Source organism: Gigantopelta aegis, chromosome 10, assembly GCF_016097555.1.
Source record: "Gigantopelta aegis isolate Gae_Host chromosome 10, Gae_host_genome, whole genome shotgun sequence".
Classification (NCBI taxonomy): Eukaryota; Metazoa; Mollusca; class Gastropoda; order Neomphalida; family Peltospiridae; genus Gigantopelta; species Gigantopelta aegis.
In genome coordinates, this window is record NC_054708.1 from 50,083,212 (window position 1) to 50,107,640 (window position 24,429).

Sequence of the window (24,429 nt, forward strand, 5' to 3'; positions counted from 1 at the left end):
CTAGTGAGAGGTAATTCCCACAATGTCCTGCTCTGAATAACCAAGGCAAAACCTTTTCTTGGGCCTAGCTTAGATTTGAATCTAAGACCTTTTACAGTCAAAATTAGCCATATAGCAAGATCAAGGAGCCCTGTTTGGTATCCTCCATTAAATTATACATTTTAGAAACCACTTCGGCTCAAAATTAATTTGCAAAGCTCTAGTTTATAAATATTTCTCTCGTCCAATAATTGATCCAGCAAGGGAAGTTTGTAAATCTGCACCCAACCTTAAACATGTTTCTGAATCTGACAGCTCCATCATTCACTTTCAAACAAGACAGATAATATTAGATGAATCAGTTTAATAAAACTAAAATACACTGGACCCATTTGACTTGTGGGTAACGTGGATACATCAGTTGAACATTTTAAGTATGCACAAGAAACATCTTGGTTTAAAACACAACTGTTATTATTTGGCATCTGAGCAAGACAAAACATATATTTGTAATTTGTACTTAAGAAAAATTAATCAATAACTTATTTTCAAACAGGTCATTTGTATATAATATTGCTTCAATTTATTTTTATGACAGATACTAAAAATTCATACATATATGACAATCCAAACTGCACGGATTATAAAAATGTTTTCTTCTTAACAGCAGGGACAACCACAAAGATGTGTCATCTCTTTAAGTGTATAGTATTCCTCACTGATAACTCAAATGTACATTTATCCTCAACATGAAACCAATACCATGTTTAAAGTCCAAACAATTAATAATTACATACTGATAAGAAAACTGTTCGCTAGACTGGTTTATACGCTTCATGTTAAACCAAATGACTGCACTAGAAATCAGTTAAATAGTTTGTTAACATAATGTTGCATTCATTTGGCGCTCATGAATATCGTGAATTCACAAGTTCTAAATTGTGAACACGAATTCACAAAAAAAAGAAGAGCATTCAGACGATTTATAGACAGACAATCTGCACTCCAATCTCACACACCCAACTCATAATTGCACGAATGATTTGTGTTTGTTCCGCCCTTTTTTTTCCACGAAGTTGTGAAGATTGAGACAGAAAATCCTACTCCAGTTCACAAGTTGTGTTCACCACGTCACAAGTTATTTTGTCAAATGAAAGCTCTTCACAACTTATGAATTGGGAAATACGATCTTCACGACTTCTAATGAATACAGCATTAGCACTACTCACTGTCACTGAATGCAGGGCAGGAATGTATAGTTGTTGTATTAAAATAAGAGAATACCATTAGGGTATGGTTGTTTCTGTCATGCAAATACATTTTATGAATAAACAAATTTCAACAGTGAAAGAATGAAGTTTTTCTTGATCTCTGTATGTAAAATTAATCTAAATAAAATGAACAGGCAACACTGGAATGGAAGAATAAATAAATATTTTGTGAAAAAGGCTTTGAAAGGTTCTTGCTTACTACTGTCACAAGAAAACAAATGGGTGAAACTGTATCCCAAAGATTCGGAATTAAACACAAAGGGATAGGTTCTATTTTAATTGTTAAAACTTAACAATGGACATAACAATGCCTGTTTTTGACTTGATATTTCTTCCAGGTACAAACCAAACGTGTTAACATGTTTTTGTTGGCTTTTTAACACCGATTTTAAAAAATAAACCACAATTCTACCAAATGTTGTTTCATATGTCAACCCACTGAGTTTAATTATATCAAAGGGTAAAAGATCCAGTTGTTCATGATTTTGCAAATAATATAGAACAAAGAGAAATAATCTGTGGTAATTGTTTCTAACATAATTTTCAGTCACCTTTGGAAGATTTGTATTAAATTTCATCCTTGCCCTTGTCACACTTGCTTTGAAGCTTTTGTTCTTACTGGCATGGTTCAAACACTTCATCAAATGAATAAAACTTAATTTTTGAAACTTGATACAACCATCTTTTACATTGTGATGTAAAGTTCATTATTCTCGGAACAGTTCATAATGTTGAACATCCTACTTGAATCCACCAGTGTCTGGATATGAATGGACCAAGAATGTTACTCTTGAAAACTAGAACACTGGTGAACAAAAAAAATGATGTGCGTATTTAACAGTTGCTCTTAATGGCTGCATCAAAATCCACTTTTATGCTGATGATTAAGGGTTTGTAAAGGATCGTCAGTAAACTAAACGTCACTTCTCCACAATTTTATTGTTTTGTCATTTTCCAGAGCTGCTGATGCAATGATGTTTTCTGTTGGATGGCAAGCACAGCAGAGCACAACATCTGAAATTTATTACAAAAAAAATTATTAGGCCATTATAATATAAATCCAAGATTTTCATCCTGCCCCGCACCATGTTTTTTTTTTTATTGGCAAAACATTTTGTTTTTGCTCAGGTATTATTTCCAATGTCTTGAAAATATCAAAAATAACATGTCACCTCGCCCCATTTTGAAATATAAATGGAAATGAACTTTGCTTATGAAAAGAATAACATCAGGTAGTCATCAGGTTATCAAGTACTGCAAACATTTATCATTACTTTTTTCCTCACTACATTAATAACACATTTGCCAAATGCCAAATAAATTTTCTTTTCTTTGTTACTTTTTGGATATATTTGGTGATGTACTTTTAATTCAATTTTCACAACAGAGCCAAACTATTAAAGAAACACCATTATTTTGTATAATTCCAGTACCTGCATGTCCCTGTAGTTTCTGTACAATCTCTTTCGTCTGGAGGTTCCATATAAAAACTGTGTTATCTTCTGACCCTGATACTATCCACTGAAAGCGAAAACGAACCAATTAGACATCTATCAAACTGTCATTTAATCTTAAACGGCTAAATTATAAATAAAAGGAAGATATTCTCTGCTTAGTAATTAGTAATACAATAATCTTCACCAAATCAGTTTTAGATTATACACCTTCAGAAAAGTTTAGACCATTTAATTTTTTTTCGGAGATATCTTGTACTATGAAAATACCGATAATGTTAACATTTTGTTCATGATTATCTGATTGTAATCAATAACATGGAAAGAAAAGAAATGTTGCTGCTGAAGGAAGGAAGGAAATGTTTTATTTAACGACACACTCAACACATTTTATTAATCTGCAGTTGCCATTTCATGGGCTACTCTTTTCGATTAGCAGCAAGGAATCTTTTACATGTACCATCCCACAGACAGGATAGTACATACAACGGCCTTTGTTACACCAGTTGGAGAGCACTGGCTGGAACAAGAAATAGCCCAATGGGTCCACCGACGGGGATTGATCCTAGACCGACCGCGCATCAAGCAAACTCTTTACGACTGGGTTATGTTGCTGCTGATGTTATGGAGATACAGAAGGATGTTAATAACAATTGAACAAGTGATACTAAAACAATCTTACAACTATTGCTCCACATCTGTTACGAATGACATAATGGTTGACAATATCTCAACATTGTTCCGAATCTACCACTGAACAGTGTTGGGTATATGACAAACTGGACATGTATGCCTCCTGATGCTGGACACCAATTGTTAAGTCCTCAAATGCTGTATTGTCTGTAAATTTGGCACAGTATACCCTTCCCTCACCATGCGCTCAAAACATCCCAGGAGAAGACTCCTCACAGGCCATGGTAGTTTCAGTTGCATTCTGCTGCTGGTATAGTGAGATCGACCATTGTTATGCATGATAATGCATGATAGCAAGGCAGTTTGTAAGTGCATAATTAACAAAATGATGCATGGCAACCCTATTAAAGGTGGCATCCTGGTATAGCCCCCCTCCCTCACTGAGTGTCCAAATAGTCACCAATCCTGTTTACAGTCAAAGGACAGGCACCTCTACACCATGAGTGAACCTCCACCAAAGGGAACTTCCTCAAGAATGTCCTGGTGGTCCTTGGTGTGCCACTAGATCTGTATACTTGAGTTTAAACATCCGTAGGGTGGAGCTGGAACCAACTTTCATCTGACCAGTGTACCCTTCTTATCCAGGTCCTCAGGTTCCAGTGGACTCCTGTAGTGCACCATCTCTGATGCTCCTCTTTGTTATTGGTCTCATCTCAACAGAATGCAGTCTCCTTGTGACAATGGACACCCTGTTGTGTATTCTCCAACGAGACGCTTAGCCCATGCTGTTGGGCAATTATAGATAGTGTTTGACAAATGTTTGAGAAAGTCACGAGCCCTCACTAAAGTGTAATACAGTAATACAGGTGAATATTTCCCAAACATAGTTAGCTGGGTCCGAGAGCTAGCGGATTTGTCGAACCATGCAATGCGGATCGTCTTACAAGGCTACTAAGACTTGGTCTTCATGGGCATCGTTCTTCCTTAGTCTGCCAATCTCTCTGCATTACATACCAGTGATATACATGCCAATAATGTGCCATTTTGTGGTATCAGGCAACCACCGCTTTATCCAAAACAATGCATTTGGCAAAGAAACCTATGAACAAATGTTAATGACAGGTTTTGCTTATTTTAGAACATGAGTAGCCAGATTTTATTATCACACAGTAAACATGCATTAAATATTTTAGAATACCTTTCCACCTGTGACTGAGAAGTTCGCAAAAATGCAGTACTTTTCATTCTTGTGTCCAACATATGTTTTTAAACACTGAAACAAACAAAATTATATATATATATATAAAAGGGTTTGTACATGTTACTAATGATCAAATTCAAAAAAATTCAATTATCTTCCAGTAATATAAGACACAATACGGAATTTAAACATTAACAATGAACTAATTAACAGTTGAGAGCGAGAGAGAGAGAGAGAGAGAGAGAGAGAGCGAGAGAGAAAGAGAGCGAGAGAGAGAGAGAGAGAGAAGAGAAGAGAAGAGAAGAGAAGAGAGAGAGAGAGAGAGAGACAGAACTAACCAGTTAGGACAGAAATTGCTACTTTGAAGTACTTGAAATATGTTATGAACATGAGAATCATGAGAACACAAAACTTAAATGTTTAAACAACTTAAACTATACTAGAACCTTAAAACCAAATCAGTTCAGGTTTATTAACAAAAATTGTTCATTTATAAAAACAATAATGAATGAAATAGAGATAGATTAAAAGTTTGTTTGGTTTAATAACACCTTAGAGCACACTGATTTATTAATCATTTAATTTCAGAGAGAAAACCAGCTACATTTTATCATTCCTTTAATATACCAGTCATGATGCATTGGCTGGATCGAGAAACAACCCCATGAGCCTACTGACAGGGATTGATCTAAGACAAACCATGCATAAGGGGAGCGCTTTACCACTGGGCTACTTTCTGCCTCGAAATAAAGATGGAGACACAGAGAGGGAGAAGATATGAAAATTTTCTCTCTAAATTTGTATATTATTCTATAGATCTACCTCACCTTTCCTTTACTGTAGTCCCATAATTTTAATGTGCTGAAAAAAGACAAAAAGAATGCAGTATGAACAAAAAAAAATCAAACAAGGAAAAATACAACCCCTATAATGTACTACAGGTAACAATACAAAATTAGGGATAATTAAAAAATATATAGTAAGATTTTTACACTGTTGTAAAGGAATCAATGAAGTCTATGTCTACACATAAAGTGCAACTCACTTGTCAAGTGTTGCTGCTAGTATGTATTTGCCGTTTGGAGAAAATTTCACAAAGGAAACTGGTGGATTATCATCATCTGAAGAGAAAAAAACACATACATTACTTTAAAATATGTTATTGTAAAAAAAAATACTTAAATTGACATTATGGTTAAATATGGTTTCTTAACATTTAAATAACTATACAGGTGCCACACATATTGGCAATGTTAATTTAGTGAAATTAACCAAACTATACTCTAACAATTAAAGAAAAACACAATATTTGATATACAATTTTACATATAATTATCATGATCCAAGAATATAGCCGTTGTTAGAGTTACCAAAACACAGCTACCACAAATTTTCCAAAACATCCCCACATGCAAATCATCTTACCAGTGCATGTGTGCATTCAGCACATGAAAACTTAATACCAGCATTACGCATTTTTAAATATGATTTGTCCCCATTATTTTGGCTACAGCACAAAATGAATCACATGGTATGATTGAGTGAAGTACAATGAAACAACACTGGTCATTTACTAACAGGCGAATCCAGTTTGGCTGTAACAAGGATATTCCATGTATCGCTAAGTACCAAATCGAGATTGTGGTATCTGTTCCAGCATCAACAGACATGTAACCTTCCCAGATCAGGCGGACCATGTGTGATCGCTGTGTCATACAAATAATCTATCTGTGGCAAAGAACTACCTGGGCAACCTGTACTGCAGGTTTGTTTAAAATATCACCTCGGATGGCACGGAACTGTCTATGTGATGCAGAACCACCTATGTGAGGCAGATATTCGATACAGGCATTCTGACAATAATATTATCAACTACAGTGAAACCTCTCAAAACCGGAATTCCTGGTCCATTTTTAAAAATCAGTACAGAACTTAACCTGTCTAAAACGGTTACCTCTAAAAACCGGACATTTTACTTGGTTCCATGGGTGTCCGGTTTTGAGGGGTTTCACTGTACAATGTCAGTGGTATCAAGCCCACAAGGTATGACTTCAACTGCAATGGAATCGCTCGCCTTTCTTAGTGAAGACAGAGTATGATTTGCTGTCAGTCTAACTGAGCTATTTTCTAGTTTGTTGTCTTTTTAAACAGATATTATCATCACACAGCTAGATGTAATACACCTACCTATTAATGTTTTCAGACATTGCCCTGATGCAGTGTCCCAGATACGACTGGAAAAAAGAAAACAACTCGAATAAGCATCAAAACAGGATAAATCGGCAAAAACACTTTGTTAAAAATGTTTAAAAAACTTTCAAATATTAATGATATTCCACCTTTAAACTTTAGGCAAATTCAAGTTAGTCAAGGAGCTTACTTCCTATAATTGTCACATTTGATCATGTAATGCTTTTAGACAATAGTAGTCTTTAAGATCACTCATTTTAGAGCACAATGATTTATTAATCATCGGCTATTGGATGTCAAACATTTGGAAATTTTGACATAGTCTTAGAGAGGAAACCCGCTACATTTTTGCGTTAGCAGCAAGGGATCTTTTATATACACTATCCTACAAACAGGATAACACATACCACAAACCTTTGATATACCAGTCATAATGCACTGGCTGAAATAAGAAATTGCACAATCTCATTTTAGTTACATTCACTAAAGATTATCAACAGTTATGAAAAGATATTTAAATACAAGATGTTTCTCACATATTTGTATGACACATTAAATCTACATACCACAAACCATCATAACTACTTGAAACTATGAGTGAACCATCTCTGTTGAAGTGAACCTGCAACAAAACAAAAACAATAAAGTGTCACACCCAGTATCAGGAACATCAACTCAATGCACAAATTAACTGAATCATAGCAATATCAAAATAGATGTATTCAGAATTTTTTATATACACTACATAATAAAGCATAGAAAAATATTCTACAATATTCTATAACAAAACTAATGTTTCACCATGAAAAAAAAAGGAAAAAAAAAAGGACTTATGTTACTAAGAATTGTTTATAATATTTTTTTTTAATCTATCTGTGTATAAGAGTAACAAATTGGTTCACTGAACTACATGATTTTATACTGAATTTGTGACCATTTTACATCAGTAAATACCTCAAAGGAAAGAAAAACAATTCATATTCAAAACATACATAAATGATTTTCTTTTTTTGTAGTTCCATTTGGAATCAAGAAAATTGTGTAACAGCATTAAGTTTGATTACAATGAAATATTGTCTCTATGGTGACTGAAGAATGGGTTACTTACAGCTGTAACTGGATCTGAATGGGCTGGGAGAGTTTTCAGACATTTTCCTGTTTTAACATCCCATATTCTGACACTTTCATCAAACTAAAACATAAAATAAATTGGAAGTTACTAATATTCCATCAAGAGTTTAAAAGGATATGCAAATGACACAGGACAACTAAAGCAATCAGACGCACCTATTTAGTAACAACATTAATGTACAAGCTTACACCATCTGTACCATTCACTAGATGAGACAAAACAAAAACACTAAATCAAATATATTCACACAGTTTGTTTGTTTTGTTTAACGACATTGATTAATTAATCATCGGCTATTGGATGTCAAACAGTTGGTAATTCTGACTCGTAGTCATCAGAGGACGGTGGCGTCGTGGTAGGCCATCGGTCTACAGGCTGGTAGGTACTGGGTTCGGATCCCAGTCGAGGCATGGGATTTTTAATCCAGATACTGACTCCTAACCCTGAGTGAGTGCTCTGCAAGGTGCAATGGGTAGGTGTAAACCACTTGCACCAACCAGTGATCCATAACTGGTTGAACAAAGGCCATGGTTTGTGCTATCCTGCCTGTGGGAAGCGCAAATAAAAGATCCCTTGCTGCTAATCGGAAGAGTAGCCCATGTAGTGGCGACAGCAGGTTTCCTCTGTGTGGTCCTTAACCATATGTCTGACACCATATAACCGTAAATAAAATGTGTTGAGTGCGTCGTTAAATAAAACATTTCTTTTCTTTTTTTTTTTTCTTTCTTTCATCAGAGGAAACCTGCTACATGTTTCCTAATGCAGAAAGGAATCTTTTATATGCACTTTCCCACAGACAGGAAAGCACATACTAGTACTATGGCCGTTGTCAAGTTGTGGTGCACTGGTTGGAACGAGGAAAAACCCAATCAGCTGAATGGGTGCACCGAGGTGGTTCATTTCTGCGACGCAAGCACCTAAGTAAACACTCAACTGACTGAGCTAAATCCTGCCCCCAGTACAAAGATACTTAGCTTTTTACATTTAAACCATAACATTTCAGAACATTTCCCAGAACATTTTGAGATGTTTCCAGGACACAAAAGAAGAAGTTAATGTGTTTACTACACAAGATGTCACACATGGCTCACACTGGAGCAAATTTTGTTTCATCCTAAGTTGTTCCTACATGTGAGGTTTGATGGTCCTGTATGCACCTGTATGCAAAATACGATCCAGATAAGGATTTACTGTTATGTGCAGTACACTAAAAAGTAGGTCACAGTGACCTAGTAATAGTACACGACACACCGCCATCCCAGACTGTTCCAACATGTGAGGTTTGATGATCCTGTATGCATCTGTATGCATGATATGGTCCAGACAAGAAAATGTTATAGACAGATGTATGTACAGACAACGCCATACCATAATACCAAAAATGTATTAACCAAAGAGTAAATGTTATAGCCACTTTGTACAAAATTAGCAACTGGCTAATCTGATAATGGTCTTGCACGCATATGGGATGTTTCATTTCTGGGTTATTATAACTGTGGTCACCAAACTGGATTGGTCGATGAGTAGACTAGACCGACAAAAAAGTTAAAGTTTGTTTTGTTTTACGACACTTCTAGAGCACAATGATTTATTAATCATTGGCTATTGGATGTCATACATTGGGTAATTTTGACATATAGTCTTAGAGAGGAAACCTGCAATATTTTTCCATTAGTAGCAAGGGATCTTCTATATGCACCATCCGAGACAGGATAGCACATACCACAGCCTTTGATATACCAGTTGTGGTACACTGGCTGGAACGAGATCTAGACTGACAAAGTCCAAGAGTGAGGTAACCCTAACAGAAACCTTGAGTGCTGAAGTCAGAGATATTGGGCCACAAGGCTTACTCTAACAGACCACAAAACAACTATTATGACAACACATATTTTGAAAACAACTCTTAAACATTATGTAGGAAAAAAAACCTCAAAATAAACAAGCAAGCAAGAGAACAAATAATATTCAGTTAATACTCTTAGACACACCTGTATTATCAAGTGAGATAATTAGACAACAACTAATACATGTGATACTTACAGAACCAGAAACAATGAGGTTTGACTGTGGATTAAAGTTGCAGCAAAAGACATAGTTGCTGTGACCCTTCAGTGTTTTCAGACATTTCCCCTAAAAAGATTAGTAACAATTCTGTACTCATATATGTAACAGTGTTGGGAATCGGTTGAAATTTCACTGTTATAATTGGTTTGCAACAACTGATGAACTTCCAATGACATAATCAATTAAAAAATTTATATACGTAACAAAGATTTTGAGATATTATGAGTGCAGGGTACGACTGTTCCGAAGTAAATTTGCATATCAGTGTAATTTATTTGAAACTCATTTTAACAAAACTGTCTTCATCATGTCTTCATTAAAAAATGTTAATAAATACATCTAATAGCAAGAGTACCAGTAAAGTACATGATACACCCGCCAGACGCTTGATGAAAAGTCGCAGTAACCTAGTTATGCCATTACAAGTTGTACTTTCATGCAAGGTTTGATGATCCTATATGAACTGATAACAGAGATATGCCCTGGAAATAAAACGTTGATGGACGGATGGACAACACCATACCATAATACCTGCCAAAGAAGGGTGTATAATAAAAAGTGTTAAGACTAGAAAGTGTTATGGTCTATTTTATCACAGAGATACAAGGACAGAGAGACACAAGGAAAATGTAAACATACATAAATATTTGTTTAAATTTCCAGACAATTTTGCCATGTCACATTTGTTAAGTAATTCTTGACACAATGGTCACGTATTAAAATACTTACTGTTGCGAAATCCCAAATTTTAAGTGTTTTGTCATCGGATGCACTAACTAGGAGGCGAGAGTCTGTAGACCAAGAAACATCTGATATCCCCTAAAAGATAACAATATATATATTTCAATAAAAACAAAAAAAAACAAGTCAACAATAACATGTACCTACAAACTAGAGCATTAAAGCCATTTTTTTCTCAATAGTTGAACCACAACACCTCACTGAAATTAGACAGATATTATACCAAACAGCATTAATTAGAATATGTATATGACAATACCACTATCAGTTTGATCCATAGATGTTCATCTCCAGACATATTACAAAAAAACACCCAGCAAATTGTTCTACATTATCGTAATGAACAACATCCATAAATCCAACCATAATTAATGTAGGACATATATATAGCTTATGTATCAATATAATGGGGTGGTTGGTGGGGGTGGGGTGGAGGTAAGAGGCAGAAATCTTTCCTTTCATTAGTCCCCTACCAGTTCAACCAAAGGGGACTACAGGTTTCATTTCTGTCCTGTCTGTCTATCCATCTGTCTATCCCACTTATAGTTTTCCAGACCCCCCCCCCCCCCCCCCCCCCAATGCCTTGAGATATTAAAAAAAATAAAAATAAAAATTCCTATTTTTAAAACGCATTATTGTGAAGATCAATATCATATATTTCAATTCTAAAAATGGCTGAAACAAACAAAACTTGCCTTTATTTCAAAACAATAATGGTAATTATTGATGATAATAGACATGCCATAAGCCAATTATTGTAGTCAGAGGATCGCCATGTGTGTTTGTGTTATCACTTGACAGTCAGTTGTCATTTTGAGCAAGGCTATGGCGCAAGGCTACAGTAAATGATTAGAATGATTTAACTAAAAATAATTAGAAAAAAATATTAATATTTTTAACATAGAAAATATACGCCAATTTATACAATTCTTTAATTTAATAATAGATATTAATTTTGTGAACTATAATCTGACAATTTTTGTAGGTAGCTTAGAGGAAACTAAACTGTGATTGAATTATGGTTTGGTTTGGCAAATAGTCTTAATCATACCAGACGTTAGTTATTAGTAGGTGTCAAAACAATGGGCGTGTTTTCAATTTTCATAAATCAGTAAGATTAGATAATAAATTAATTAAAAAACAATGCCTACATAGTATTGTATGCAAGAACCTACACTTATGTATACTAGTATTTAGTAAGTAATTTTCATTTTCGAAGACCCAAATAAAACAATTCCATGACCTTTCAGGCCTGGAAAATTACATTAAATATTTTGCAAATTCCATGACTTTTCAGGATTTTCATTACCATTACGAACCCTGTCATTGTAATAATAACACTGAAGACAATGTATAAAAGAACCCGAATACTACTTATCGTAATTTAAAAATCTAAATGTCTATAATAATATGATCAATAGTTTGATATGTAATTAAGTGGGCTAGTTTCATATTTAAATAACTCCATTCCTAAAAGGAAAAAGAAGTCAGACAAACATAAAAGTATTAAACATTTAAAAATTTATTGGATTATCCAGGTGTGTATGCAAAACATTATACAAGAGGGAGACTCGTCTAGACTGTGGGGAGTTGTTTCACAGGGTGGGTTCCAGTCATGCTTCACCAGAAAATATATTTGAACAAAAAGAATTCACGTTGAGTAGGAAAGGTTTTGACCCCTGAAACCCACCCTCTGCACAGGCACCTGATTATATAGGGTTTATTGTTTATACTTCATAAATTAATAATGCTTGGTTTTCATTTGCCGTAGCATTTTGAAGAGTGCAATTATTTTATTCACATTTCAAGAATTTTGAGTGATTTTTTTCATTCGCTTTTTAAAAGTATTTTGAAGGGGTGCACCTTTTCACTCACCTGGATTTTTCAAAAATAAATAATAAATAATAATGATGTTAATGATGATGATAATAATAATGATGATAATAATAATAATAATCATCATCATCTTATGCACATTTGACACTACAAATGTTAATTCTAATCATAAAAAAGAAAAAACTCAATACACACCAACTTGTGCCCACTTATTGTCTTTTCAAATTTTCCATCATATGCTCCCCAGATTTTTATTAGTTTATCAGCAGCTGTAAAATAAAGTGAAAACAGTTAATATCGTTACCTGAATGAGTACCAGAAGAAAAGAAATCTACAAAAATGTGCTTCATAGTATATTAAAGTTAAAGTTTGTATTGTTTAATGACACCACACAAGCACATTGATTTATTAACATTTGGTAATTCTGACAGTCTTAGAGGAAACAGCTAACTTAAGATAGAACTGACATAGAACTGATAGAACATTTGTTTTGTTTAAATGTTTTATTACTAGTATTATTAACTATTACTATTATTTCTAATATATATATATAAATATATAATTAAAAATTTTCCGAATTTATATGATTTACTGTATTCTGATTGGCTGACGTCACTAAAAAACCAAGTGTTATCCTTCCATAAACCTCATAAAAAATACGTCATCACGGAAGACCAAGATCGAAATAACCGCACAACACCAACAGTCACTACACGTAAACAAAAGTTAATATCAAGGTCACTTTGCGATAGAAAAAAAACAAGACAAATCTGCACATGAAATTGTTTCATTTTTTAAAAAGAAGTTATAATAAAAATATATACCGTATTTGACCGGAAATAAGCCCATGTCTTTGAATAAGCCCCCCTCCGTTTTGATAGCATTTAAGAAATTAGGCCCTCATTCGTAAATAAGCCCACCCCCAACTTCGTCACCTTTTAAATAACACGAAATTGCAAGTTTGCTCAAAGTTCATTTAAAAGGTCATACCTCCTGCAGATAATTAAACACAAATGTAACAACAAATGTAACACAATATTTTACCACCAGTGAGATTTAGCAGTCTAACAATAACAGTGTGTAACATTGTTTTCAATTTCATGCCTGCAGTATTTCTTTGAAGTATCCAAGCCCAAGTATGAACTAAAAACCAATGTCTATTTTTACCACCACATTGGGTCCGCAGTTAATGCTAATTAAGCAAATACCATATTCTGATTGGCTAAGAACAATGACCTTAGATTGACAATTTTTTGTAGTGTAAGCTGGCTTCCTTTGTCAGAAACGTGTGTATATGCTATTGAGTTTGTTGTTAATTGATGTTGTTTTAAGTCTTCTCAGCATTAAATTTTGGATGTAAATAAACCTCACTGGTAAGTAACTGTAACATAGAAGGTGTGTTTCTGATAATTAGATACTAGTAAAAAACCCACAATTTAATTAATAAACAATTATTATTTATTAATAACAAATGGAACACTAATTAATAGATATGCTACTGAATGTTTTTTTCCTAGTTCATTTAATTATTATTATTTATTTTAATTATTATTTTTTTTTTTTTCCAACAAAACTGGCCCCTTGTCTGGGAATAAGCCCACCCCATGCTAAGCTCACAATGAGTTGTCTTGGCCCCTTGGGCTTATTTCCGGTCAAATACGGTACACAGTTTTTGTTGATTCAATACTTATTTTTATTTTTAGCGGACAATTTCCAATAGTATGTATACATGTATTCCTACGCTTACTTACAGAACGTGGTTGACGGTAAGAACGAAAGCAATTATTTTTGAGTGTTTTAAGGTACACTTCTTGTACTGTTTGTAATTATAAGAATTGTTTCTAAATTTTTTAGGAATTTATCGATGTATAAAAGTCACAAATGTAGTATAAAATCGCTTCGCTACGCTACGCTACGCGATTTTATACCATTTGTGACTTTTATACATCGATAAATTCCTAAAAAATGAGAAACAATTCTTATATATATAATTCGTATTTTTATTAATGGTCAGTATCAAGTAAAACATCAAAGTTTAAAATGTTTTGAGAGTTCAGTTATAATCTATAATCAGAACATTTCGGTATGTCACCAATGTTTTTCAGTTGTGGTTAATAAAGTATTCAAAAGATCAAAACACCTCATCATCATCAAAATTGCCAAAATTCATTCTTTAAGATGCCTATATTTCAGCCTTGTCACAAATATGTTTTTTTCTCTGCCACAATTGTATAGGAAGTAAAAAATAATAAATCTTATTGTGTGGAAAGAATAATCGGTCTACTTACAGGAACTTGCAAGCCATTCTCCACTGGGACTGAACTTGACTGATGACACAGCTTTTGTGTGACCAGCTAAAGTGAACTTTAGTGTGTAGTTGGGTTTCTAAAAATAAAACAAGATTAAAAAAATGTCTTGTTATTTTGCAAACATATTACGTGTCGCAAATAACCAACTCATTTAGTCTAGTCATAAATGTATATCATACTTCCTCTTTCATTGTCAAGTACAGATAATTTTCTGCACCCCTCTTTATTTTCTAACCACCTACTATATTTTACAGCACCCAGCTCCACTATTTCAAAATGCACACTTTTTTTACACACTGAAAAAGAAGAAGTTCAGTGTGCACACTGTACATCAAAGGAAACAAGCCACAGTGTGTACCAAAAAAGACAGAAAACTTCTATAGTTTATGATAGTTACTGCAACGTAATTTAACAGCCTGCATTGTGTCCCATTCCAGTATCCATTTGTATGTTTGATACACACAATGAAAGTTATATTTTGAGAATTGAATCAAACAAAATAAATTATCGTTTCAGCAATCTCCGACTGAAAAACCACTTATTTAGCGCCAATTTTGTCATATGATCAGAATGATCATTCTGTCTTTTGTGACCACTAACTCTCTTCTGATATTTTGTCCTCAATTGCAAAGCCTCCCTCCTTTAATTTTCACCCAGCGATAAAACTGTATTAGCTTATTTTAAGTTATCTTTGAAAAACCTTTTTATAACAAATACCACATTAATTCAAAGTGTATTCACTTTTTCAGTTTCTTTATTCTATATAATTAGTATATTCCAACAGCCATGTGAATAAATACTCCACTAAAGTTGTTGAAAATACATACAAGTATATAATTGTTGACAAAAACCCCAAACATACATACAAAAACCCCAAAACAACCACTTCAACTATTCAGTCTGAAAAAGGTTAATTTATGCACACAAAAAATATTACGGAACTTATTTTAATTTGTATTTATTTAACTTAAAAGTTAAAAATAAATATATATTAAAAGATATATTGCTTTGAATGATCATTTGACATATATAATTGTATAACCAATGCACAAATAAAATAATCATGCATACAACTTATAAATGTCTGCAACACAAAGATTGTTCCTTTTGTTTCTACAGTACCAAACGCTTAAATGAGTGACAATTTTTCTTTCCCCCTACTTCTCGTTCTCTCTCTGCCTCTATTTGTATCTCTCTCCCTCCCTCCCTCCCTGTCTGTCTGTCTCCACACACACACACACACACAAATGTTTGTTACTGTTAGTTGAGCAACAATTTATTTTCTCTTCTCTGTCAATCTCTCCACACACACACACACACACACACACTTATCAGCTGCAATTATGTGGTTACCATTGGCTGAGAAGTCGACTTTGGAGCATTAGATGATGTAGTAACCTGTGAAATACTACCAGATGTAGACACGGTAGAGATTGGTGGTTTTATATCACTTCCTTCCATCGACTTAGAAATTGTGCTTTCTTCAGACATCATTTAAATCTGAAAGAAAAAAAATTGAACAATTATGTTAAAGTTACAGGTCTGTCTCACTATAACATGTTACACAATTCACTAACAAAAAAACAATTACAATGGTAATGAACTTGTGTGTTATCCCCATCAGTGGTTATTGTCATAAACATACGTACGGATCATGCTTTTATAATACTTCTTAACAGTCACAAATCAGTAGTTTGTTTCTTAGTTAAAGTTTGTTTTGTTTAACAATGCCACTAGAGCACATTTATTTATTAATCATTGGCTAATAAATGTCAAACATGTCATTTTGACATAGTCTTAGAGAGGAAACCAGCTACATTTTTTCCATTAATAGCAAGGGATCTTTTATATGCACCATCCCACAGACAGGATAGCACATTCCACGGCCTTTGATATACTAGTCGTTGTGCACTGGCTGGAACGAGAAATAGCCCAAAGAGCCCACCAACAGGGATTGATCCCAAATTGACCGTGCATCAAGCAAGTGCTTTACCACTGGGCTATGTCTCACCCCCTCGTTTCTTATATAATTTAACAAGAATTCTGTGGAATTAAATGTCTCGCATATCATAAACATATTTTATTTCACTGATGGTTACATCCATAAGATATTAATCTCAATGCACAAATATCATAGTTAATATAAAAGACATTTAAATAACTTGGTTTTAAAGGTGAATCATGGAACTGAAACAAAGTAGATTGATGCTTTGATGATAATAAAATTATAATATCTGTGAACACCAAAGAGTGTTTTGAACCACAGTCTGACAGACATGATGGTGTCTCTTCTTATTTGTATGTATAGATGGTATTCACTATGTCCTTTCTTTACTAGTGGGATTAACGAATGAGGTCAATTCCGGTAATTAGTAATGAAGATAATCACCATCTGAAATTGCATGCAGTGATTAGCTAACTATTAATATATGCACAGCAGTTTAGTCAACCTAGATCAAAGGGCTTTCGACTTGCATAGCACTTGGCACGCCACAGTCATAGTGGACAATCTCTCATTCCAAGTCATTAAAAGCTGCATTACATATTCTAATATATGAATATTTTGTTTAAAGGACTGCAATACGTCTTTAGGCCTATCGAGGTAACCTGCTCAGAGCAACCAACTTAAATTGGATATATCTACCACTGGTATTTCGGATTACATTTGTGTGTGTGTAGTAGCAGCTAGCAGCAAAAAATTTTTTTCGGAGCAATCGGAAAAAGTGACAGTGATGCACTGAGCTAATGTGCATTATTTACAGGGTAATTAATTAAAAGTAAATTTTTTTTCTGTTGATGCCCTGTTGAAACGCTGCAATAGTGTGGGGAGGGCTTTATCGAATTTAAATTTACGTAATGCACTTGTCATCAACCTACTCTCCCTTCACAATTAAAAAATTAAAATAATTGTATTTTTTGTTGTGATCTTAAGAAAAGAGGCATGTATTTTTAGTGTGTCTAGACACATTGACTCGAGACCGGCAAATATACACCTGCCAATCAGGAACCACAGATACAGGCCACGGAAAGAAAAGACCAATTAACTAAGAAAACATGCAGATTATTATTTCAGTACATGGGTTAATTTATGGACAAAACATAATACAGTTATTTCGTCACTTTGGCAATGGTGGTTTATTTGTGATCTTAAGAAAAGAGGCATGTATTTTTAGTGTGTCTAGACACATTGACTCGAGACCGGCTAAATATACACCTGCCAATCAGGAACCACAGATACAGGCCATGGAAAGAAAAGACCAATTAACTAAGAAAACATGCAGATTATTATTTCAGTACATGGGTTAATTTATGGACAAAACATAATAGTTATTTCGTCAATTTGACAATGGTGGTTTATTTTATACTGAAAAATAATACAGTTATTTCGTCACTTTGACAATGGTGGTTTATTTTGTATTGAAAATTAATATATACTTCTTGCTGGCTTACTGAAATGGATATTATTACAGAACATTGCGATGCATCCACAAAAATCAGGTACGTTTTGTTTCTTCAGTTCTAACACTAATTCCTGAAGTGACATGTTAAAGTGCTGTGCCAGACCATACACTAAAATTTCAAATTTCTTAATTCATTGCAATAATATTTTACACCGATATGTAAGTCAATAATTACGAAAATGCCCCATAAAAGTATTAAAACATCACTCCCGTAGAACACTGCCGGAAACGACCGAGTAAAATTCTCGGTAAAAACATTTGCCTGTAAACAGCCGTGACGTCACGAAGGGAACGCGCTTCACAGAAACCTACCACGAGATGACTTTCAGCGCAAGCAAAAGTGGGACCGACAGCGACTGCCAAGCTTGATCATGCGATTCTTCTTTCGATGATGAATAGTGTAGTAATGACGACTGGACTAATATTTGTGCAACATAACAAATAATGCCTTATCAGTTTGAACCTGGAACATCTTCCGACGAACCACCGACCTGACAGATGACGATGAAAATGGTCGTAGAGACAGCTTACCACTAATTTACAACTTTTATTCTTGTTTTGTTCTTTAGCTTTTCGTGCGAATTATTTTGCTACACTGTATGTTCTAATACTTGTGATGTAGTAGAAAAGACGATAAATAAATCTTGAATTCTATGAGTCAAGTGGACCCGATATCGGTAATTTTAAGAAATAAACAAAAACGACTTTTAGTTCGTCCCATCCATGAAGATGTTTTTTGTGTGTGAATAATTTCAGTTTAGTTTGACGTAAAAAAAAAGAAAAAGTAAAAGTGTTTTGGAAATAACAAAACAATACTATTTTTTGTGTGCAGGTGTGAAAACAGTCTGCTCAGAAATAAATAACTTATTTTAATTTTAAAAAATAAACAAAAACGACTTTTAGCCCGTCCCATCCATCTAGGAAGATGTTTTTTTGTGTGAATAATTTCAGTTTAGTTTGATGTAAAAAAAAAAAGTAAAAATGTTTTGGAAATAAAACAATACTATTTTTTTATGTGCAGTTGTGAAAACAGTCTGCTCAGAAATAAATAACTTATAGCACATTCCATAGTATGAAAAATGGTTTTCTCTGTGGGAGGTATAGTAAAATTAATTTTAATGTATTTATAGTCTGTTTTACAGGGAACGCCTTTTTTCATACTATGGAATTTACAAGTCATTTATTTCTGAGCCAATTGTTTTACAAAAAAAAACCTACATTTTTGTAGGATGGGACGGACTAGGCTATAGATACTTACTTGGCTGTACTTTATTGTTTTAATGTTCTCGAACTATAAAGAAAAATCTCACAAATGAACGAGATGCAAACGACAACAAATCGGATCTCGATGATTGCACGAACCGTGCATGAGAAAACAAACTGACCGGAGTTGAAAGCATAATGCAATTTGGGACATTGTCGATATGCACCCCAAGGTCATTTCGGTGTGGATGGCGTCGGCTTGTTGTCATTTGTTTTGTGTCGCAGAAAAATTGTTGGTACAGCATCTTTTTAAAAAGCCATAACACATGGTATTCCCATATCTCGCTAAAGCCGACAAGCCAGTTTGGACGAATCGAAACTAAAGTGTCTGCTGTCGCAACGGTCTCCGGCATTTTCTTCCTGTCCAGTATTTCCACGTTGTTTTAATCAAATTCACACACAGCTTTCTCACAGCAATATTACTAGGAAATGCGTGAAGACTAAATTGATCGGCTTTTGTACTGCTACAGCCGCCAACAACACGCCGTTTAACCATAATAAACACAAAAGAAGCAATGAACAATGGCATTGACTATCGAAAGGACTTCCCTTCGTGACGTCACAGATCAAATCTTACGGAAATTCCCGAAACGAATTCAGCTGGTTCTGTTTTTCAGGGGAATATTTTTAAATGGAAAATATACCGGTATATAATTTTTTTTAATTTTTTTTTTTTAATTTTCGAATCATATTAAATATCTTGATTGATATAGCTCAATACATCATACATCTGGCACAGCACTTTAAGTATTACATAATCACTAGCTCGCCAGAGGGAGTATTCACTGGGATGGTACAAAATGGCTACGCCCGTTATATATAGCTATCACATTTGACCGTTTTATTAATTAACTATATGATTATACTTGTTGATATTAAGCAATAATGTGCATTATATATTGTTCAATATGCATACCAATTCAAAAACCTTTAACGTAAAATACAAAATACAGTAACAACTAATCATATTTAATTATCTTTATTAAATTTGTCTTACTTTTCTTAACAAGATTATAGTCTTCTTTTTAAAATGACGAAAATACTAAATTTATTTGATAATGAACGACTTCTTAAATCATTTAGATCAGTTTTGATGTCAAATGTAAACTTCTTTAGTACAATAACTTCACATACTACATGATACAGCTTTACGATTTTATTTACATGTAAACTTGTCTGCTACAGAGGTTCATAACATACTCATGTGTATCAGTAGAAAATACTTTACAATTTTAATTACAAAAAAAAATATCTGCATGGATGACTTATTTAAAATATACCGGCCTTGGTGGCGTCGTGGTAGGCCATCGATCTACAGGCTGGTAGGTACTGGGTTCGGATCCCAGTCGAGGCATGGGATTTTTAATCCAGATACCGACTCCAAACCCTGAGTGAGTGCTCCGCAAGGCTCAATGGGTAAGTGTAAACCACTGCACCGATCAGTGATCCATAACTGGTTGAACAAAGGCCATGGTTTGTGCTATCCTGCCTGTGGGAAGCGCAAATAAAAGATCACATGCTGCTAATCGGAAGAGTAGCCCATGTAGTGGCGACAGCAGGTTTCCTCTCAAAATCTGTGTGGTCCGTAACCATATGTCTGACACCATATAACCGTAAATAAAATGTGTTGAGTGCGTCATTAAATAAAACATTTCTTTCTTTTATTTAAAATATAATATTTCAGATAAACCTAATCTACCGCCGAAAGGTAGGCTACTAAGGCTTACTGCAATGAAATTAAAAAGTTAAAAAGAAAAGTGTATAATTCACGGCATTACGAAAAGAAGAAAGGGTCAACATGTTTATTAAATAAAAAACATGAATTCTGGAAAAGAAACCAGAGAAGAGAAAGACGTTGAAACAATGAAACACCTGAAAGAAAAGGAATATGAGAAAAGAAGCAAATTTAGACAATGGGTACATCACCACTGCCATAAACTCATTCATATATTTTATAAACAAAATTGAGCCTTGCCATGACACGTGTTTACTGGTCTACTTCCACGAAACTTTCTGGACATTGTGGATGAAATACAAATCTATATCACAAGTATAAAAAGAAAATGCTTGTGTTTTACAAATGATCAAACAAAATAAATATAAAATGTTTTGACTTTGTAAACTTTTAATATGTACGCCATGAAGGGAATGGGTGGAACACCACATACAAAGAGCTTATCATTATGGGAGGGAAGTGGTCGATAGAGGTGTAACGGCAATACAGTATTGTATACACGGTCCATCTTAAAGGAGGGGACAATTAAGGCATTTGGCCTGATATGCATATTCAACGATATATAATGCACATTATTGCTTAATATCAACAAGTATAATCATATAGTTAATTAATAAAACAGTTAAATGTGACGGCTATTATATATAACGGGAGCAGCCATTTAGTACAATCTCAGTGAGTACGCCCTCTGGCGAGCTGGTGGTTAAGCCAGCAATAAGCAGGTGTGTATTTGATTGGTAACCAGACGAGCCAATTAATTGACGCTGTCTAGACACAAAAATACATACTGGTATTGTGGAAATTACCTGTCGCCCCTAAAATGGTAATGGACATGGTTTATTACTGTAAATAGTTCTGTTAAACTATTGATTAAGTAGACTTTTCCATCTAAAACCACAGAACTAACCAATTATGTAGTACCAAAGAAAAAAAAATTATCACTTGGGTATCGTGGGTTGTAGTTTTTGCTCCAACGTAGCATATCAATAGGCCTAATAGTGTAAATTTTTCCTTTGGATTATTTAACAGAGAAAAATACTGTAACCCCATTTTGTTCCGTATGCAACTTGAAATATATTTAGTTAAATAGTTTATTATATTATTACGTCATTTATGCTGTTTTACAAGTCAGATTGATCAAAGAGAAGCACCTTGTCGAAAATTACTGCTTTTGTTTATACTGTACATACAGGAGACGGTCAGGAGCTGACGTTACTTCGCCCCAAACTATCCCACCGGACGTCACAAAAACTAAACAAAATGGCTGCTCCCAGTAAGCAGGAATAATCATGTTTTTTTATTAACTCTAAAATTACGCGTTTTTTATTTGCTAAAGTGTCAGTATGTGTTGGTGGTCCGGGTATGCATCTTTCCAACACATAAGGCTCTTATTTGAGTTGACCATACCTTTAAAACTGTATATTATGTCACTCATCATCATTCTGTAAGGTGATATTGGGGCGAGTTGGTCGAGTGTGAGTTTGTTTTTGGGGTGAATTTCAAACGATGACAGGAAGCAGAGTATACATATATAGTGATTTCTCTAGAAATTAGGCAAGGCATGGTAGACCAAACACTTGGGGCATTCTCACCATTTTCGGGGAACTTGTTTTGAATTAAAAATACACAAAAATTAATTGAAATAAACATTAATGTAATTTATGTGCTTTCTTTAAATAATAAATGAATGGCAAAAGATATAAAAGGCATATTTTATTAATTAATAATACCTTTTTGGGCGTTTTATGGAGGCAATTTTAGAATTATTGAAAAAGGCTTGTTTAATCTCAGGGCAGCATGGCACTGATTAAGGCAAGGTAGTGCTAGACTATTGAGGCATGGTGCTGCACCATGCTAAAACAAGCTAGGGAAAATACTAATACAGAATACTAAACAAGCTTGCCTGTCATACCATTTTTATGAAATGAGTGAACAATTTTGGTATCTGACGCCAACACTATTCATGAATTTCATAAAAATGGTAGGACAGGCAAGCTCGTTTAGTACTTTATTTATTACAAACCAACTGCAAACAAGACGCAATGCAGATGTTGAGACATTATTTTTTCTACTAATTGGGTCGGCAAGTGACCTACGTCACGACAATATTACACTAGATAGATATCAGTTATATTATGACATGAGCAATATCTTACACTGGTGTATAATAAAGGGACGAAATGGGGATGCGGTGAACTCGTATGGAAACTAACTCATATGAACGGAAAACTTGTATGGAAAACGAACTCGTATGGAAAAAATAACGGTGAACTCGTATGGGGATATACTTTGATAAGTGTATTTTGACACTTGTTTTGTATACATGCTTCTTATTTATGTCCCCATCAGTCAACTATTTGCGTGTCAACCGCAGTTTGTGCGTCAACGGCAGTCACCTATAATTAAAACATGCATGTCATTAGACTTATTTCCTGCAACAGAAACCGTAAACAATGCATGCATGTTTTGCGTTTCTCACTAGCCCGAACTTAAAAACCACTTGCCACGGACGTTGGGGTAGCAGATTTGTCAAACTGCATAAAAACAACACACAAGTTGCTATACAGTATTGGATATATCAGTTTGTAATTTCCATACGAGTTCACTGCATTTTCCCCCATACGAATTTGTCTTCCATACCAGTTCACTTGTGGATTTCCATACGAGTTCACCGCAAGCCGACGTAATGGATGTTTTGACTAGACAATGCGCCGGTCTTTGAACGGTTATATTAAAAACAAAAATGGTTCCATTTTCGTCAAAAAATTAGGTGCCATTATAGTCAAAAGAGGTTCCGTTTTCGCCAAAACATTGAGGTGCCGTTATAGCAAAATTAATCCCGTTTTGGTAGTGCTACCGTTTTAGCCCGATCTCATCATACATAACCATGGCATAGTGATAGTCATATTCCATAGAACACTCGGATGCACAGTTGAGTGCCTTATTACTGCGTCATTATGTAAATTACTGACAAGTAATAACTTATAATTAAGTACGTTTCACTTAATCTTACATTCTGTATAATAGCACACAAAACTGATTCAGCTTTTGTAAACACGGTTCGCGCTAACAGGACACATGGCCGAACTTCCTACGCATGCGTATTGTTGAAGTTGACGGAAATTGACGTCTCAAGGACATTGTTGTTTTTATTGAC

At 34.3% G+C, this 24,429-nt stretch overlaps 1 protein-coding gene across 2 annotated transcripts; it reads right to left on the reverse strand.

Annotated features, from left to right (window-relative positions):
* Window positions 1-328: 328 nt before the first annotated feature.
* Window positions 329-24,396, reverse strand: LOC121384403 (WD repeat-containing protein 5). Of its 2 annotated transcripts, none has more exons than XM_041514791.1 (14): window positions 24,286-24,396; window positions 16,167-16,313; window positions 14,793-14,889; window positions 12,700-12,773; window positions 10,657-10,746; window positions 9,904-9,993; window positions 7,837-7,920; window positions 7,295-7,350; window positions 6,726-6,772; window positions 5,584-5,659; window positions 5,366-5,399; window positions 4,536-4,610; window positions 2,684-2,771; window positions 329-2,264 (listed from the first exon to the last, which is right to left on the reverse strand). In XM_041514791.1, the coding sequence occupies exons 2-14, from the start codon at window positions 16,305-16,307 to the stop codon at window positions 2,164-2,166; spliced, it is 1,053 nt and encodes a 350-aa protein (XP_041370725.1). In that variant the 5' UTR covers window positions 16,308-16,313; window positions 24,286-24,396; the 3' UTR covers window positions 329-2,163. The 2 variants fall into 2 exon arrangements, with proteins under 2 accessions (XP_041370725.1, XP_041370726.1); XM_041514792.1 differs by lacking the exon at window positions 24,286-24,396 and adding an exon at window positions 23,913-24,190.
* Between the last annotated feature and the right edge of the window lie 33 nt (window positions 24,397-24,429).

Coding starts and splice junctions, on each gene's coding strand:
- LOC121384403 (XM_041514791.1), bottom strand. CDS start 16,307: ATGATGTCTGAAGAAAGCACAATTTCTAAGTCGATGGAAGGAAGTGAT. Junction 7,921..9,903: donor ACCTCATTGTTTCTGGTTCT/GTAAGTATCACA, acceptor TTTATGTTTTAG/TTTGATGAAAGTGTCAGAAT. Junction 7,351..7,836: donor ATTCAGATCCAGTTACAGCT/GTAAGTAACCCA, acceptor GTTTTGTTGCAG/GTTCACTTCAACAGAGATGG.